General features: G+C 42.4%; 1 protein-coding gene across 6 annotated transcripts in view; it reads left to right on the top strand.

Annotated features, from left to right (window-relative positions):
* The window catches only part of mapk10 (mitogen-activated protein kinase 10), a 127,633-nt gene that overhangs the window by 18,390 nt on the left and 90,699 nt on the right, over window positions 1–18,544 (top strand). For all 6 annotated transcript variants that reach the window (XM_078216026.1, XM_078215938.1, XM_078215754.1 and 3 more), the window contains exon 3: window positions 14,802–14,860. In XM_078216026.1, the coding sequence (XP_078072152.1) occupies window positions 14,802–14,860 (59 nt within the window). The remainder of the gene's footprint in view (window positions 1–14,801; window positions 14,861–18,544) is intronic.

Below are 18,544 nucleotides of genomic sequence, written 5' to 3'. Positions count from 1 at the left end.
TGGATGATATTGGAATAGTGTAGATTAGGGGGGCTTTAGATTGGTTCCACTGGTCGGCGCAACATCGAGGGCCGAAGGGCCTGTACTGCGCTGTAATGTTCTATGTAACTCTCAGGTTAAACATAGTTGCTCATTTACGGAAGGAAATCCACCATCCTTACCTGGTCTGGCCTACAAATGACTCCAGATCCATAGCAACGTGGTTGACTCTCCAATGCCCTCTGAAATGAAGGACAGTTGGTCATGGGCAATGAACGCTGGCCCAGGCTAGTGACGCCCTTGTGCTGTAAAATGAATTTTTAAAAGATATAAAAACATTCCTGTGTCCTTTCTCAATAATGGGATTGGAAAACCTTCAGCCCATTGGTGATCTCTGCCACATGAAGCTGCCAAAGTACCTTGTCAGGATAGGGTTCTGTAATGTAAATATGAGCAGCAAGTGGCAAACTACAGTGGGAAGGTGGGGTAAAAACAGCAGCTTACTTGTCGACAAACACTTTCTGTAAGATCAAATTATTTATAAGATTGGTGCTACCCATGGAAATGGCATTTTTAAAAGGCATGCAATCTGGCACCCAGGCACCGGCTGGAACCACTTGCATCATTGGGCCAATCTGTAAGCAATGCAAACGTAAAGTGGCAGAAACAGAATTTGGTGAGTGTGGGACTGTTTGGTAAATTGGTAAGTTTGATATGATTTATTATTGTCACATGTATTAGTATACAATGAAAAGTATTGTTTCTTGCACGCTATACAGACAAAGCATACCATACACAGAGAAGGAAAGGAGAGAGTGCAGAATGTCATGTTACAGTCATAGCTATGGTGTAGAGAAAGATCAGCTTAATGTGAGTAGGTCCATTCAAAAGTCTGATGGCAGCAAGGAAGAAGCTGTTCTTGAGTTAGTTGGTACGTGTCCTCAGACTTTTGTATCTTTTTCCCAACAGAAGAAGGTGGAAGAGAGTACATCCAGGGTGCATGGGGTCCTTATATTGCTGGCTGCTTTTCCAAGGCAACGGGAAGTGTAGACAGAGTCAATGGATGGGAGGCTGGTTTGCGTGATGGACTGGCCTTTGTTCATGACCTTTTGTAGTTTCTTGTGGTCATGGGCAGAGCAGGAGCCATACCAAGTTGTGATACAACCAGAAAGAATGCTTTCCATGGTGCATCTGTAAAAGTTGGTGAGAGTCGTAGCGAACATGCCAAATTTCCTTAGTCTTCTGAGGCATTGGTGGACTTTCTTAACGATAGCGTCCGCATGAAGGGACGAGGACAGGTTGTTGGTGATCTGGACACCTAAAAACTTGAAGCTCTCGACCATTTTATTTGGTCCCCATTGATATAGACAGGGGCATGTCCTCCACTACGCTTCCTGAAGTCAATGACTATCTCCTTCGTTTTGTTGAATTGAGGGAGAGATTATTGTCATTGCACCAGTTCACCAGATTCTCTATCTCTTTCCTGTACTCTGTCTCATCATTGTTTGAGCTCCTACCCACTACGGTGCTGTCATCAGCAAACTTGAAAATCGAATTGGAGGAGAATTTGGCTACAGTCATAGGTGTATAAGGAGTATAGTAAAGGGCTGAGGACCCAGGTTTTGAGGATGATCGTGGAGGAGGTGTTGTTGCCTATCCTTACTGATTGTGTTCTGTGGGTTAGGAAGTTCAGGATCCAGTAGGTCAAAACTGAAGTTTAATCTTAACATTTAGAATTTAACTTAGAACATTATAAACCTCAAGGTAGTTAACAGTGAAGCAGTGTGCCTGAATTGGGAGTAATTACTGGGAGTTGTGAATTCGGAGTGGTTCAATAGGGGTGTAAGAGTAGAAGGTGTTTGTTAATGCATAGGACACAATGTGAACAGAATGCATCAGAGATGGGATGGGGGAAGAGGTTGTCAATTTGCTGTGTGTCAATTTGGTGCAGAGAGTGAAGGAGGTTTTTCTTTTGGTTTAAATTAGTTATTGTAAGATAAAGCTTGTGAAAAAATTACATGTATTTTTAATTAAGCATATAAAACGAGGTCAGATGAAAATGGCAATACTGATGTTGTGCCATATCTGCGGATTGCAGTCTGACCCTGGATCAGCAGGAACCTTGGCTCAGAGTTGTTGAGCTGGAGTCTGAGGAACAGGCATTGTGAGGCTTCAAAGAGGATTAGAGTTCACTGATACTTTGACCCAAGAGGCGATCACACCCTTTCGGTTAGAAAGTGGCTTAGATTTGATTCGTGATCAGAGACAGGAGATGTGACATGACTCAGGCAGGATTGCAGATGCACTGATGGAAGAGCCTCAACCTTTGCCAGTGTAAACAGGTATGAGACACTTGTATGAACGAGAACATAGACACAAGGAGGATGGGTAAACTGGCCACAGGACCATGATACAGGAGGCAAAGTACGGAGACTGAAGAGGAAATCGGCAGCATAGTAAAGTCAGGGGAATTGATACTGTCCTCGGAGCCACCATAAGAAGTTGGTCCCAGGATCAAAGCCATTTCCTCATGGCTGGAGAAGAACTTGGAGAATAAGGGAAAGGATCTTGTTTCCATGGTCCATATAGAAAGTAATGACATTAGTAGAACTAGGAATGAGTTTCTGATGAGGGTGTTCGAGGAGCTTGGGCCCAAATTAAAAAGCAGAGCCTCAAGGTAATAACCTCTTGATTATTACCTGACGTTGACACAGGAAGAAGCAGATTAGAGGTTTAAAAGTGTGGCTGAAGTAGTATGAGTGGCAGGGTTTTGAGCCATGGAGCACTGACACCTGTACTGAGGAAAGAGGGGACCGTTCAGCTGGGAAAGCCTCCACCTAAACCGACATGGGACCCGTGCCCTGGCCAATCGAATAACTAAGATGGTAGACCACACCTAGAACAAATATTGGGAGGGAGGGTTCAGATAAAGATAAATCTATAACTCTGATGAAAAGTATGTTCTGTGGTCTAGGTAAAATCAAGCATCTTGTACCAGGAAGAGATAGAGGCTGGAATTTTATCAGGTCACTTCAAATGGATTCGGAGACAAGGGGTGGGTAAAATGGGAGCAGAATGAGATTGGCCGGAAGTTTGACGTCCTTATCTTTCCAACTTTGGCAACCATGGAGGGCAAACTTCATACATCAACACAGCAGGGCAGCAATGAAGATATTTAAGAGGCTAATTAACTGGAATTTTATGATGGATTTCAGATTTTGCAGACAGCACATGGAAACCACGGGCTTCAGTATCTCACCTAGCTAAAGCAGCTGAGAATAAACAGGAACTCAGTACTGGCTCTCGCAATCAGCCATCATGACAGTCTGTACTGTGCCAGGGAGAAGGTGTTGACATATAATGTCACTGGAGGGTAGGAAAATATTTCAGCACAGAAAGGATGTGCTGCCAAGGCGACATAGACACTTGCATCAAAGAAACAAATCAGAGAAAGATGTTAGGCAGTGGGGCTGTCTAGACAGAAGGCCTAGGAATAGCAGAAAAGTGATGGGCCTTATCCACTTAGACTTTGGGGCTCCCATTGAGGAAGAGGAGCAGTTCAATGATTGAGAGCACCAGGCACATCAGCAACCTTAGGATCAGCAAGAGGACCAGCCTTGGGATAGCCATGCAGACGGGCACACCAACAGCCTCCTACCTGCGGGAGCCATCTTCAGGAGAGTGCACACAGTCTCCTACACTTCACCACCTCTGGATACCTGAGCAGCAAAGCCTGTGGCTCTTCAGGAAGACCATCACTGATCTCTGCAAAATGAGTTGGGACCCATGAGTCGGTGAACGCCCAATTAGTTCAGCTGAAGATTACCTTGGCTCTCAACTTCTGCACCTCTAACTCTTTCCAGGGATCCATTGCAGGCGTCTGTGGCCCATTGGTGCATCATGGAGGTGTTTAAACGGGTTGGTGACTATGTGACAAACCAGACAGTCAGACGGAGAGGTCCATCGGATTTGGAGTCATTGCTGGATTCCCCAAGGTGTCATTAGCTGTGTCTATTTAGCCATCAAGACTCTCCCAGACCAACCAGTGGCCTTCGTCAATGGAAAGAACTTACATTTCATCAATGTACAACTGGTCTGTGACCATTGGAAGTGGATGCTTCATGTGTCTGCCCAGTTCAAAGCAGCCAAGATGTCTATGTACCTTGGCAGTCCCAGGCGTCATAGTTTTTCCGGCCCCCCTGCACACCTTAAGGGATAGATATTAGGAGATCAGGGCTAGCCACTAAATACATGGCTGCTCATACCTGTGAGGATCCCATACATGAGTGCAGAGGAGAGTTACAACACCTGTCATAGGTCACCTGAGCAACCATTCAGTCGGCTTTTGGACTGCTGAAAATTAGATTCCGATACCTAGATCAATCTGATGGAGCCCTTCAATATGCCCAGTGAATGTTATGTGTATTATGGTTGGTTATTGTGCACTGCACAACCTAGCACTGCAACAGTAGGGGGCATTGTACAATGAGGACATCATTGTCAAAGGAGGCATAGCAATCAATGAGGATGTGGAGGAACCTGCTGATGAGGCAATGCAAGATGAGGGATTCCTTGGACCACCGGCAGGGTGCAATGAGGTGCAAGGCTGACTTAGGATGCCATATTAGCTCTTTCCAGTGACCCATGTGCCTTTTAAGAAACATCCCAATAAAGCCTCACATTTAATCAGCCCTGCTGTCACCTTCTCCATTTTTCATTCTATTGCCCAGCACCCATGTGAATGGTACACAGTGGCAAGGCTAAGGAGCTGATCAGGCATTGTTTAGTTCAGTATTTGGAGCCCATTGAGGGCTGTAGATTGGATCTCACAGAGCAGCAAGAATTGGAAGGAGAAGCAGCAATAATGAATGTTCCACCATCTCCTGAATGATTGATTCCAGCGGCTTCCCCACCACAGAGGTCAAGCTAACCAGCCTATAGTTTCCTACTTTTTGCATCTCTCCCTTTTCGAATAGGGGTGTCCAATCCACCGGGACCTTACCCGAATCCAAGAAATTTTGAAATATCACAACCAATGCATCCACTATCTCTGCTTCCACCTCCTTTAATACCCTAGGGTGCAGGCCATCAGACCTGGAGACTTATCTGCCTTTAATCCCATTAGTTTATTCAATACCCACTCCCTAGTGATGGTTATTGCATCAAATTCCTCTGCATTAACTGTAGTTTTTGGGAAATCTTCATTATTCTCTACTGTGACGACAGAGACAAAATATTGGTTCAGTGCTTCTGTCATCTCTGTGTTCCCCATTATTAGCTCATCAGTATTGTCCTCTAAAGAGCTAACATTTACTTTAGCTTACTTTCCTCTTTATATACTTATAGAAGCTTTTGGTATCAGTGTTATGTTTTCTGCTAGTTTCCTTTCATAGTTTATCTTGGCTCTTTTGATTTTATTTTTAGTAGCCTTTTGCTGAACCTTAAAATTCTCCCAACCCTCCAGCTTACCACTAGCTTTTGCAGTATGTTATGCCCTAGTTTTTGCCTTTATGACCCTTTGATTTCAATGTTTAGACATGGAACGTTTTTCCTACGTTTAGAATTCCTCTTTCCAGTATTTCTTGTATATATTTCAGATTTCCAGCATCTTTAGCTCTTTTCTCTCCTCTTAAATGCTCAATGATGATAATTTGTAAGTGTGGTGAGTTTCAATTTAAAATGAGAAAATACTTATCACCCAATAAGAAGTGTATTTCTTCTGTTAAAAAAGGTTACTTGTATGGATAGAAATAGCACATTATTGCAGATGATGTGGTTGCTGCTAATTTACTGGAAGGTTTTACCGTATTTAAATGTGAAAGTGAAACCAGGAGTCACGTGCCAATAGAATATGTCACTGTTAGTTCAAGATGTTCTCAGTTGTTCATAGGATTGTTTTTTGCGGTGCGTGTGAAGTTCAAGTATTTTGTAGGTTTCTGTCTGGATGTTACATAGAGCCAGGTTCAAAGAAGTGGAGTTGTTGAGTAATATGAATAACCAAGTTGTGTGAAAGCCCTGTTTGTAAAGCGTATCATTACTGAAACCTGAGCTTTTGATGACTTTATAAATAGAAGCATAGAGTACAAAAGTCAAGACGTTTCCCGGCACAGTGACACAGTGGTTTAGCACTGCTGCCTCATAAGGACCTGGGTTCGATTCCAGCCTTGGGTGACTGTCTGTGTGGAGTATGCACATTCTCCCCGTGCCTGCGTGGGTTACCTCTGGGTGCTCTGCTTTCCTCCTGCACTCCAAAGATGTGTAGGTTAAGTGGATTAGCCATGGCAAATGCAGGGGTTTACGGGGATAGGGCGGAAGGGTGGGTCTGGGTAAGATGCTCTTTTGGAGAGTCGGTGCAGACCCTATGGGCCGAATGGCTCCTTCAGCACTGTAGGGGTTCTATGGTATAGAAGCAGCAGGTTCTATAATTTCTATCATGAAACCCTCCCTGGCATCATACCACACATCCACCCAAGCTTGAATGTTGTCCAGGCCTTGCTTCTTTTAGACACAAACTGCTTCAGCACCTGAGGAGTTGGCAATGGTGTTGAGGAGTTGGCAATGGTGCTGAACATTGTGCAATCATCAGCGAACATCCCCACATGTGACTTTATTTTGGAGGGAAGGTCACTGATGAAGCTGCTGAAAATGGTTGGGCCTAGGACACTGCCCTGAGGATCTCCTGCAGTGATGTCCCCACACTGAGATGATTGACCTCCAACAACCATATCCATCTTTTTGAGTTGGGAAGCTTCAACCAGTGGAGAATTCTCCCCAGTTCCCATTGACTACAGCTTTGCCAGGGCTCCTTGATGCCAAACTCTGTCAAATGTTGCCTTGACCTCTTTTTAGGTCAAATGTTGCCTTGAAGTCAAGGGCAGTCACTCTTCTCAGCTCTTGAGCTCTTTTGTTCAAATCTGGATCAAGGTCAGGAGCCGAGTGGCCCTGGCAGATCCCAAACTGACTATAGGTGAACAGATCATTGCTGAGCAAGTATCGCTTGATATCACTGTCGATGACCCCTTCCATCACTTTACTGATGACCAAGAGTAGACTAAAAATTGGCTGGGTAGGATTTCTTCTGCTATTTGTGCACAGGATATACCTGGGCAATTGTTCACATTGCTGGTTAGATGCCAGTGTTGTAGTTGTACTAGAACAGCTTGGCTAGGGGTGTAGTTAGTTTTGGAGCACAATTTCTCCAGCTCTTTTGTTGGAATGTTGTCAGGGCACATAGTTTTTGCAGTATCTAGTGCCTTTAGTGATATCACATCGAGCGAATTGTTTGGCTGAAGACAGGCATCTGTGATGCCGAGGATCTCAGGAGGAGGCTGAAATGGATCATCCACTCGGTTCTGGATGAAGATGGTTGCAAATTCTTCAGCTTTGTCTTTACACTGTGCTAGGCTCCATCATTGAGGGTGGGAATATTTGTGGAGCCTCCTCCATTGTCCATCACCATTCACAACTGGATATTGCAGGACTGCAGAGCTCAGATTTGACTCATTGGTTGTGGGATTGCTTAACTCTAACTTGTGTGTACAAGGAACTGAAGCAAGACTGCACAACAAAACTTACTTGTAAAATCATATTTTTACTTTAGACTAATTTGATTCATATGGGATTTAGATGATGCTTTGTACAAGGAAATTCTTCTTTTCCCTAATTCAGTAGATTGATATTTTTAATGCAGCATTATATTTATTTATTTCTGAATCAATTTTAATACACAAGGAAGATTACAATTGACTAATATAGCGACAATTTCCTGGGATGAGTAACATAAAAAATTTAAAGGGGAATTGAAAGTTCCTGACCTTCTCCAACAACTATATGAAGATTACCCTTGTAAATTTTAAAGCTTTCGGTTCAAAATATGTTTTATAAATCTTTCAATTTAATGGTTTTAGCTTTTCAGCAAATTCCAATAATCCCAAGCTAGAGAGTATCTCTTGTTCAAGTGAATGTGCACTTAAAGTGCAATAACCTACAAAACTATAGACCAAGAAATGCAAAGGAGGTTTAGGCTGGATCGTTGTTTTTAGCCAGTATCGACATGGTGGGTTGAATGGCCTCATTCTGTGCTGTGAATTTCCATGATTCTATTCTCAGTGACTTTTATTGGAAACAGCTCAAATGCTGGTATACCCATTCGTCTGTAATTTTTATGCAGTAAGAAGGAACTGGATGTAATTAGCATACAGAAACAATAACACTTTGCATTTATATAGCGCCTTTAATGTAATAAAAATGCCTTCACGTGCTTCACAGGAGTGATTAGCAAACAAAATTTGACATTTTAAATCTAAATTGGAAAGGGGATGAGAGGGAGCTCTCGCCAGGGTCAAATGAACAGGAAAAGCTGTAACCGAACAGTGGGTGAATTTTATGGAAGAGATGTTTCAGGTACAGGCTAGGTACATTCCCACAAGGGTGGAAGATAGGTGATCCAAAACCAGAGCTCCTTGGATGGTAAGGGAGTTAGAGAATATGATGAATCACAATGTTACATGTCAGGTGAATTTTTGACATGAGAACCAGGCCAAATATAACAAGTTGAGAACAGAAGTGAAGCAGAAAAAAAAATTGTCAGAGAGAAAATACGAGGATAGAATGGTAGTCAGCAGAAAAGTGAATCCAAACAAAATCTTCTATTAGCTAGCAAGAGTGGAGCCTATTAGGGACAAAGTGGATGATAGATGCACCGAGACATAGAGCAAGGCAAGAATATTGAATGAGTACTTGGTATCAGTGTTTACTAAGGAAGACAACATTGACAAAATATCAGTACAATCAAAGATGGTAGAGGTAACTGATGGGATGAAAATTGATAGGAAGGTTGTACTGGAAAGGCTGGATATGCTGTGAGTTGTTAAATAACCTGTTCCAAATGGCTTGCAAGCCAGGTTTCTAAGATATAGGGAGTGGAGCTAGCAGAAGGGTATGCTACAATCTTCCAATCTTTCCCATTTACAGAGGAGGTGCCAAAGGATCAGAGAATGGCTGTCCAGGAAAGGGTGCAAATTCATTCCCAGTAAATACAGGCTGGTTAGTTTGGTGGGTAAGGTCTTAGAAACAATAATCAGAGGAAAAAAAATCAAAGGGCACTTGGAGAGGTTTGAGTTAATTACGGATAACCGGCATATAAACACAGATCATACTTGACTAATTTCATTTCATTTTTTGAAGTAAGAGGAAAGATTAATGAAGGCAAAGCAATGCATGTTATCGCTATGGATTTTTAAAAAGCATTTGAGAAAGTATCACACAAAAGGCAGGTTAATAAAATTGAAGCTCATGGAATAGGAGGGTCAGTGTCAAATTGAATTTAAAAAATTAGCCTAAGGACAGAAAACAGTGGCCAGAATTTTCCATGTTATTTTCAGGCTTGTGGCTGACCCGGAAGAATGTGAAATCACACGAGGAGAAGTTGGGCATGTGGCCCGATGTCATCACGCACTCGCACGATATTTAATCAGCCTGTTAAGGCAATTAAAAGGGCAATTGACTGGAATTTTACATTGCTGTGAGCGTTTTAGATCAACGCACAGGCAGCATGGGCAGTGGCCATCCCATTTCTTTTTCAATTTGATTTGTTATTGTCACATGTATTGAGATACAGTGGAAAATATTGTTTCTTGTGCGCTGTACAATCAAAGCATACCATACATAGAGAAGGAAAGGAGAAAGTGCAGAATGTAGCGTTACAGTCATAGCTGGGGCGTAGAGGAAGATCACCTTAATATGTGGTAGGTCCATTCAAAAGTCTGATGGCAGCAGGGAAGGAGCTGTTCTTGAGTCAGTCGGTACGTGACATCAGACTTTTGTATCTTTTGCTCGGCAGAAGAAGGTGGAAGAGAGTATGTCCAGGGTGTGTGGAGTCTTTAATTATGCTGGCTGCTTTTCCAAGGCAGCGGGAAGTGTAGACAGAGTCAATGGATAGGAGGCTGGTTTGCATGATGGACTGGGCTACATTCACAACCCTTTGTAGTTTCTTGTGGTGTTGGTTAGAGCAGGAACCATACCAAGCTGTGATACAACTAGAAAGGATGCTTTCTGTGGTGCATCTGTAAAAATTTTTGAGAGTCATAGCGGACATGCTGAATTTCCTGAGCCTCCTGAGAAAGTTGAGGCTTTGGTGGACTTTTCTTCACTTTTCTCATCCAAAGATGGGATGAAAGGGGGCAGGAACATTGTGGTTGTGTGAATTGTTAGGAGTTCAGGTGAGAGCTTGGTGTTGCATTTGTTTTGAGATTTCAGACCTTCTCTTTTCTTGAAGTATTTGCTTTGTTAGCCCTGTTCTGAGGACTCATTTGTATTGTCAACTCTGTTGGAGCATTCCTGCTCACTGCAGCCGTCAGTGCATGGGGCAGTGAAGATTGTGTACTCTAGTGGTCTGATAGTCATAGCCGGGGACCCTTGTTTAGAAGTTATGCAAGGTGACACGACACTACATTGTTCTCGGTCTCCGCCTATCCTGCTTCTGTCCACTGGACTCTCACCTTCCTTGGAGATACCTGCTTTTCCATGACCTAATGACCTTGGTGCATATTTGCATTTCAGCTCAAGAGCGTCCATCTCACATTTGCTCAGGCCGAGCCAATTGGTCACCCCACCACCAGCTCTTGTGCACTCAGTGACATAATGGCTTCTCTTTTTAAAGGTCCATTCTTTACGCCACCCTCCACCTACAACACCATATAATGTTCACCCCAAATACACCTCCATCCCTGCGAACCATGTTGAAGTTCCCATCATCATTGCACATTTGACCCTTAAATGAACCCAGGGCTTCCAATCTTATCTTCCAGCCTTAACACGCACAGGTATATCTGCCTTCTGTTACTCTGATTCAAACATCCCTGAGCATTACTGAGGACAGCCATCCTTCCAGGCTTCTCCACATTGGACCATGCCAACTCGTACTCATCCTTACCAAGCACAGAAGATCACGGAACCTTTTTTGACACTGTATCCAGCTGTGACACACATCATCATGCCCTTAGCTGCTGCCTCTGCCCAGGCCACCTTCATTTGGTGGGGTGGCCTCCTCGTGTCATCTTGTGGTACTCAGCATCTTCACGAGAGTGTACAGACACGTCCAAGAGATAGGCAGCAAAGTGCCCCCCTACATTGCCTCTCCACGTGTTGTATTTACCAGGTAATGCTGCCAACACTCTCTTTTCGATCAGCTTCTTGTGCATCCTGCGTAACTACAGGCTGTCTTCTGTGATCTGCCATAACCACTTTTAAACATCTTACCAAATCTCCATTGGATCTGTCACCCACCATGCTCCCACCCTTGCTTATAGCCCCTCTTCAATGTGGGGGTGTGTTTCATGCTGTCCGACCCTTAATCGGCCAGCCAGAGTGAAATTGCATCTTTTGGACTTCCATGGGCGAAAGTGGTCAACACGGCCACTTCTGGTCCTGCTGATCACGCACGCCTGACAAGCATGAAAGTCAGGCCAGCGAGTCATGGTAAATGGTTGTTTTCAGACTGGAGGATGGTAGACAGTGGTGCTTTTTGATGTATGTATAAATGACTTGGAAATTGGAATACAGAAGAAAATTTCAAAATGATATCAAACTTGGGGGTATGGTGGACAATGAGGATGATAGTCATTGACTGTAACAAGACCTAGTTACGCTAGCAAAGTGGGCAGACAAGTGACATGGAACTTAATACTGAGGAGGTAAGATGATGCATTTTGGTAAAAGGGATAGAGAAAGATAATGGGCAGGATTCTTCGATCTTGTCCATACCCGCCCCACTGCTAACGAGAATGGAGAATTTGGCACTCAGCTAAATTGAGAATTTGGCACAGCAGCGGCACCGGAGAATCCTGGACAAGGTCAGAGGTTTTTGGCAAATATAGACTAAATGGCACAGTTCTAAAGAGTGTGCAAGAAGAGAAGGATCTGGGGATTCATGTAGATCTTTGAAGGTAGCAGGGCATTTTGAAAGAATAGTTAACAAAGTATATGAGATCTTGGGCTTCATAAATAGAGGAAGGTTATACTGAACCTTTATAACCCCTCATGTTAGGCCACAACTAGAGCATTGCATCTAGTTCTGGCACCACACTTTGGGAAATATGTGAGGGTCCTATAAAAGGGCACAGAGGAGATTTACCAGAATGGTTCCACGCTGTTAATTAATTTTAACTAAAGGTTAAGCTGGAGAGGTTGGTGTTCTCTTTAGCTGATAGTATAAGCAGTAGAGGTCACAGATTTAAGGTTCTGGGCAAGAGATGCAGGTGGTGAAGTGAGGAAGAAATGTTTTATTCAGTGAGTGCTAATGACCTAGAACCCATTGCCTATGAGTGTGGTGGAAGCTGAAATGATCATTAATTTCAAAATGAAATTGGATGGGCACTTGACGGGCATAAACATGTGTGCCTATGGGGTTAGAATGGGGGAATGGTTCTGATTAGATTGCTCTACAGAGAGCCGTTTGGACTCAAGAGCTGTGCTGTAATCACTCAATGACTCTAGTGACTAGATTTCCAAAGAGGGGCGCAATACCTGGATAACCTTTGGGTTTTAACACTGCCTCAGCTGCGTCACTCTCTTGATGCTATTTTTAAATGTAAATGTGCTAATTTGGCTCGAGACAAGCTTGATACCTAATTGGTGGCACCAAGCACCTTTAGGAAGGGGGAGCTGCCTGCCTGGTGTCAGTGGCAAATGCAGATGGCAGCCATAATGAGTCCTGCTGCTCCATTACTGCATAAAGCAGGCAGCTCATTATGCGGTAAATGGAACAGGAAGGGGCCATGCAGGTAAAGTGAAAGCACAACACTCGCATGACTAGCTCAATTTTGGCAATGAAGGAGTTTTAACACCATGACAAATAAACTTTTCTTCGCTCTGTGGCAAACCTGACAGCTGTGAGCTAATATGCACCAGATTTTTCAAAATAAAGCTGAAAGATTCCATTCTGCACCAGACAAGCCCCTTAACAAGTTCCCTCACCTGGCCCTTTGAAAATTACAAACTGCCCCGCAAGTGTTGGGATCCCGAGACAACCTCCAGCACCATGAATTTGAAATTGCACCTGCATAGGTCCCAACCCCATTGACCTTTGAAAGCCTGGCCCTGTGACCAATAGGGTCTGCCCAGGATAACATTGGAGTAGGGGGTGAGACTTTCAACAGTAGATGGACTGGGGCAGAGATAAATGATGTTACAGAGATGATACTAGACATTCTTAGTGAGGGAGTGGATATAGGGTCAGAAGCTTAGCTCCAGTCAAATGGCCCTAGTCAGGTTCAGCCTCCTCAGCGGCCAGAGAGAGGAATGGAGTTAATGGAAGGGACCAAAGACAATGGTTTCAGTCTTTCCAATGTTTGAAAATTATAACTGAATTTAGAATGTGTTTATTAATGTGTTCAGTTTTGTAAGCAAGTAATGGTTTGAATGGCCAGGCACAATAAACACTCGAAATGACATAAGAATGAACCTTGGATAGCTCACATATTAAATGGCCTTGTTAAATAATTCTAAAACATTCCAGAAAAAAGAATCCCTGAATGCAGTCTATAAATGAATTGGTTTTCCTACTTAAGCTAGCCTACCTCTTCCAGTCTATGCAACAACTAAAATTTCCCCAATATAACTATATTGTTTGTGTTACCTGCTTTCCTTATCTCCGTATTAATATTTCCCTGTGCTGCATTGGCTAATTTCAGGAAGTCTATAGACTGCAGCTACCAGAATCTTGCCAGATTGCTGGACTCATTTGAAACACAGTTAGATACCAAAAAGGGAAGATTATAGAATTGACATACTGTAAGGTTAGATTAGATGAGCTGTGAGGCCTTCATCATTTTATAATCTTGTACAGAATAATCTTGATCACATAGAGAATTCCATCAAGCCCTGTGATTTCTCTGTTCACTCTCATCAGAGAAGGTCTCTGATTGAGATAAGTCTACTCGATTCAGTACTGTCATTTCACATGAATGCAGCATCAGATGTTTTTGAAAATAACCCTTCACACGTTAATCTCTTACGCCACCTTGTAAATGATTAATACTAGTTTATATTTATAATATCGATGGATTTTCTTTTGTAACCTTGATTCATTGCACGATCTGAGGTTATGTAGTCATAACTACAGATATTGCCACTTTTTATCCATATATTCTGTCAAGATCCCTGTGCTTGTGTAAATGTTCAGGGCAAACTCATTCTTTGTTATTCATTGTGCGAGCTGAGACAATAAATGGACAAGTAACTCTGAGTTGTTTGATGTGCAAGTTTATATCTTCCAGCATGTAGTCAGCTTCTATCTGAGCTACTGTGATTTTATATTGACCATTTTGCAAAACTTGTGAACTAATAATAAAAATGAAATTGTGCATGAATAATAATCCATTTTTTCTATTTCTGGTTCCTATTGTCTAACTAAACTCCAAATGCATTATTAATAAATGAAAATTACATTATATTCAGCCATAAGTAGAGGGAAATTGAACAAACATGCAAGAACTCGACAAATTTTATAGCTTTATATTTTCTTTTTATGACCATAACATACAATGGTTATGTTATGGACTTCTAACATAACATATATATATATTTAAATCAATTGTTAATATTTTATGTAATAATGATAAAAGCTAATTGGGCTCAGGAAGATTTGATGGTTATTTAAACATAATATACATAAATCATAAATATATAAGAGATACATGTACATGGGGCTAACTGATAACCCCAAGCTTTGAGTGAGTGCTACCATTTATGACAGTGATGTGATGTGTGATTAAATGCAGTTACAAAGCAAGTTATAACAGTAACATATTTTTGTTTCACAGATCATCAGTTTATTAAATGTGTTTACACCTCAAAAATCGCTAGATGAGTTCCAGGATGTGTAAGTAATCCAATATTTTATGCACTTATTTTACTGGGAACTCTTTTCCTAAAATCAGATAGTACTGGCTGAACATTCACTTTGGAGACAGGACCCTGACATTAGGATCAAATAAAGCTCCCCAACACAAAAGCAGTCAGCAGACATGATTTTCACAGGAATAGCCAATTAATGGCCAAGAAAGCACCCTCGCTGTCCAAATAAACTGCTGGACCAATAGGAGGCCCTCCAGCACTGAAGGAGCTGCCGATATAGGTAAGGAAGAGAGAGGATACCTCCATCTTTATTAAAAAAAGAAATGTCCAAAACTGCCAGACCACCATTATGGAGAAACTACTTCAGAAGGAGGCCTGAAGCAGTCACACCTCTGGCCACGGAGGTGTGACTGCTTCAGGAGGTCGGTCCTCAAATTGATCCTGGAGTACTGGTTCCCCAGTCTGCTGCCAGGAGGCATTTGCCAGAAAAAAATCCAGCTGGGTCTTGTTCGGTTTCTTAATTATGTAAAGAAGCCACTTACCAGTTGCGGATGGGTAGCCACCACTCCATCTGACCTGCCTCCTTAAAAATGCTCTGGAGGCGGGAAGACGCCGGGAAATTCCAGGTCTACCCACCTTCATTCTTGCCTCAGTCAAGTTTCTGAGACCCAGCCCAATGTCTGTTAAAGATCCTCTAGCATCTCACTTGCACTGTCTTCCATTTGCCACAGTGGTATTAAAATATGGGAATGCAACCCAGTGACTTGGTGCTACTGCAGCCAGTTTGTTTGTCCACCATTGAAGCCTCTCTCTGCCTTTCTTATCACCCCAACCACCAGCCCCCCACCCCACCTGTGCCCATCTTCCCTGTGTGATAAGTAGCCATTTTCAAATTTCGAAGCTTCTCTGTTGTGAATGGACAAATGCAGTAATACACAGCAGAGTCCTGCAAATAACAGAATTCCATTGCTTTATAATAGATGTATTAAAACTGCTAAGTTTATCTTTGTTTGTTTCAATGCTCTCTTGTTCTATATTCATAAGTTAATTAAAATGAATATTTGGATTTTTGTTTAATTGTACATCAATGAGATCAGACAGACCTATGGAAAATTGATTGACAAGTTGTTAATATCACTGACTTTCTTTTCTTGTAGCTGTTCCCCAAGTCTCAGTAACCTCACTGTTGTTTACTCAAGGGGGTGGGGAAGAATTGAACCCTTTCCCGAAGTGTAGATTGCAACATTAAACAAGCTAGAATTCAGGGTTAGCAGAGAAGACCCTACCTCACTTACATTTTTGAGTTCTTGTTTTGAGGAAGTGACATCTCAAATTCACTTTGGAGCGATGGAATGTAGCTTGATTTCTGAAAACAACACTTGGCAAAGTCTTAAACCAATGCCAATTTTTTAACTCTCAAGCAGTGGGAATTCAATCTGGATTTAATAGAAATGTGATTAAATGATGAAAAGAAACAGAATTAAAATGATACGGAGGCTTACAGCAAACTAGGAAGCCTATCAGCAGATTGTATACATACAGGCTGTTTGAGTAATCCCAGTACTAATCCCACTGTACCTATACCTTCTGCACAGTCTTTTATCATTCCCAAGCTCTAATATATATCATTTCTGGTTTCAAAAATGCAATGCTCTTGCCTCAGTTCTTTGACTGGGATTTTACTGGCCCCCAGAAAGTGGGCTTGGTGATCAGGGGTGTACAATGTCATGTAGGATGGTAGGGGATATTATAAGAAGTTTAACAACACCAGGTTAAAGTCCAACAGGTTTATTTGGTAGCAAAAGCCACACAAGCTTTCGAGGCTCTGAGCCCCTTCTTCAGGTGAGTGGGAATTCTGTTCACAAACAGAACTTATAAGACACAGACTCAATTTACATGAATAATGGTTGGAATGCGAATACTTACAACTAATCCAGTCTTTAAGAAACAAAACAATGGGAGTGGAGAGAGCATCAAGACAGGCTAAAAAGATGTGTATTGTCTCCAGACAAGACAGCCAGTGAAACTCTGCAGGTCCACGCAACTGTGGGAGTTACAAATAGTGTGACATAAATTCAGAATTTATGTCACACTATTTGTAACTCCCACAGTTGCGTGGACCTGCAGAGTTTCACTGGCTGTCTTGTCTGGAGACAATACACATCTTTTTAGCCTGTCTTGATGCTCTCTCCACTCCCATTGTTTTGTTTCTTAAAGACTGGATTAGTTGTAAGTATTCGCATTCCAACCATTATTCATGTAAATTGAGTCTGTGTCTTATAAGTTCTGTTTGTGAACAGAATTCCCACTCACCTGAAGAAGGGGCTGAGAGCCTCGAAAGCTTGTGTGGCTTTTGCTACCAAATAAACCTGTTGGACTTTAACCTGGTGTTGTTAAACTTCTTACTGTGTTTACCCCAGTCCAACGCCGGCATCTCCACATCAGGGGATATTATATCAGTAGTGAGTAGGTTGCGAATGACCTGCCTGCCTGCCCTCGGGCTAACTGAGGCCCAAAAGTGGTGACAAAGGCCACGCAAGGGTTTCTTCCTGTCACCGTTAGCATTTTACTAGCACATTGGCTTGTCTCCTCTGAAGCTTAATTTAGATTTACATCTCAGAGGGTGACTCATGTTGAGGGGCCTTCATTTTCTCTGATCTGCCTCAGCAGCTTCCATCTCACCTGGTGGGCTGCCAAGGTTTGAGAGCTGTCAACTCTCTGGGCTGGCAGCTTTGGGAGTCTGTCTACCAACTTAGTAAGATGGCAAGTGCAGAGACAGCCAAATAGGAAGTCGCCTTCAGGTACATTGCTCCCTCCTAGCAAGTGTGGGCTTGAGACCACCATTTGAGATGAGAAAAGTCTGCCAATGCTCCTTTCAACCTCTGAAGCAGATGACTTTTGCATGATCTTATTGGCATGTATAGGATTACAATCTGTTTTTTAAAAAAAGCACTTTAGAAGATCACTCTGCTAAATTGCAACAGTAGAACAACATAACACAGATCCAAACTCTTAAGAGTCAAGTTTAGGACTGTTGGAGCAAGTTTTTCTTCACATAAAGAACAATCAACATTTGGAACAGATTCCTGGGTAGAGTAGTAGGGGCAAAAACCCTGGCATCTTTTGAGAATGAGTTGGATGCCATGATGGGACAAGCGTAAGGCAATTCTAAACATCCTTCATTCATATCAATCTTATAAAATGACAACTTAAAAATCATTTACCTACAAACAAGAATCTTTGGCCCTAGCAGAATCAGCTTTATTCTGCAGAAACTCAACTCATCCAACTGTAGCAAGTGACACTTTTCCTTCACCTTGGGAATATTATGGATGGGTGCACCAGTTTAAATTTTAAAATGTCCCAATGAAAGAGAGATGATCAGGCAGCTTAACTGCAAATGCAGTAGATTGCTTATTAATAGCAATGGCATCAATGATAGCATTTAGTACACACAGCCAACTTTCATATAATGATTGGGTAAACTCATTAATCCTGCTCCCATTGGAGAACTGCACTTGGAGGGAACACAAATCAGATAAAGGTTGACAGCTTGGTAGTATAGTAAGGGTCAGGAATGTGTGATTGCTGGAGAATATGGGAATTTTGAAGAGTATGCGTTAACTCGGATAAGCATACCCATGGGAAGTATCCCCAGTTGAAATGACCTGGGAGCAGTGGTTGAGGAACCACATTTATGACCAGGCAG

Source organism: Mustelus asterias, chromosome 1, assembly GCF_964213995.1.
Source record: "Mustelus asterias chromosome 1, sMusAst1.hap1.1, whole genome shotgun sequence".
Taxonomy (NCBI): Eukaryota; Metazoa; Chordata; class Chondrichthyes; order Carcharhiniformes; family Triakidae; genus Mustelus; species Mustelus asterias.
Note: the sequence above shows the minus strand (reverse complement) of the source record. Positions and strands in the feature narration are given on the sequence as shown.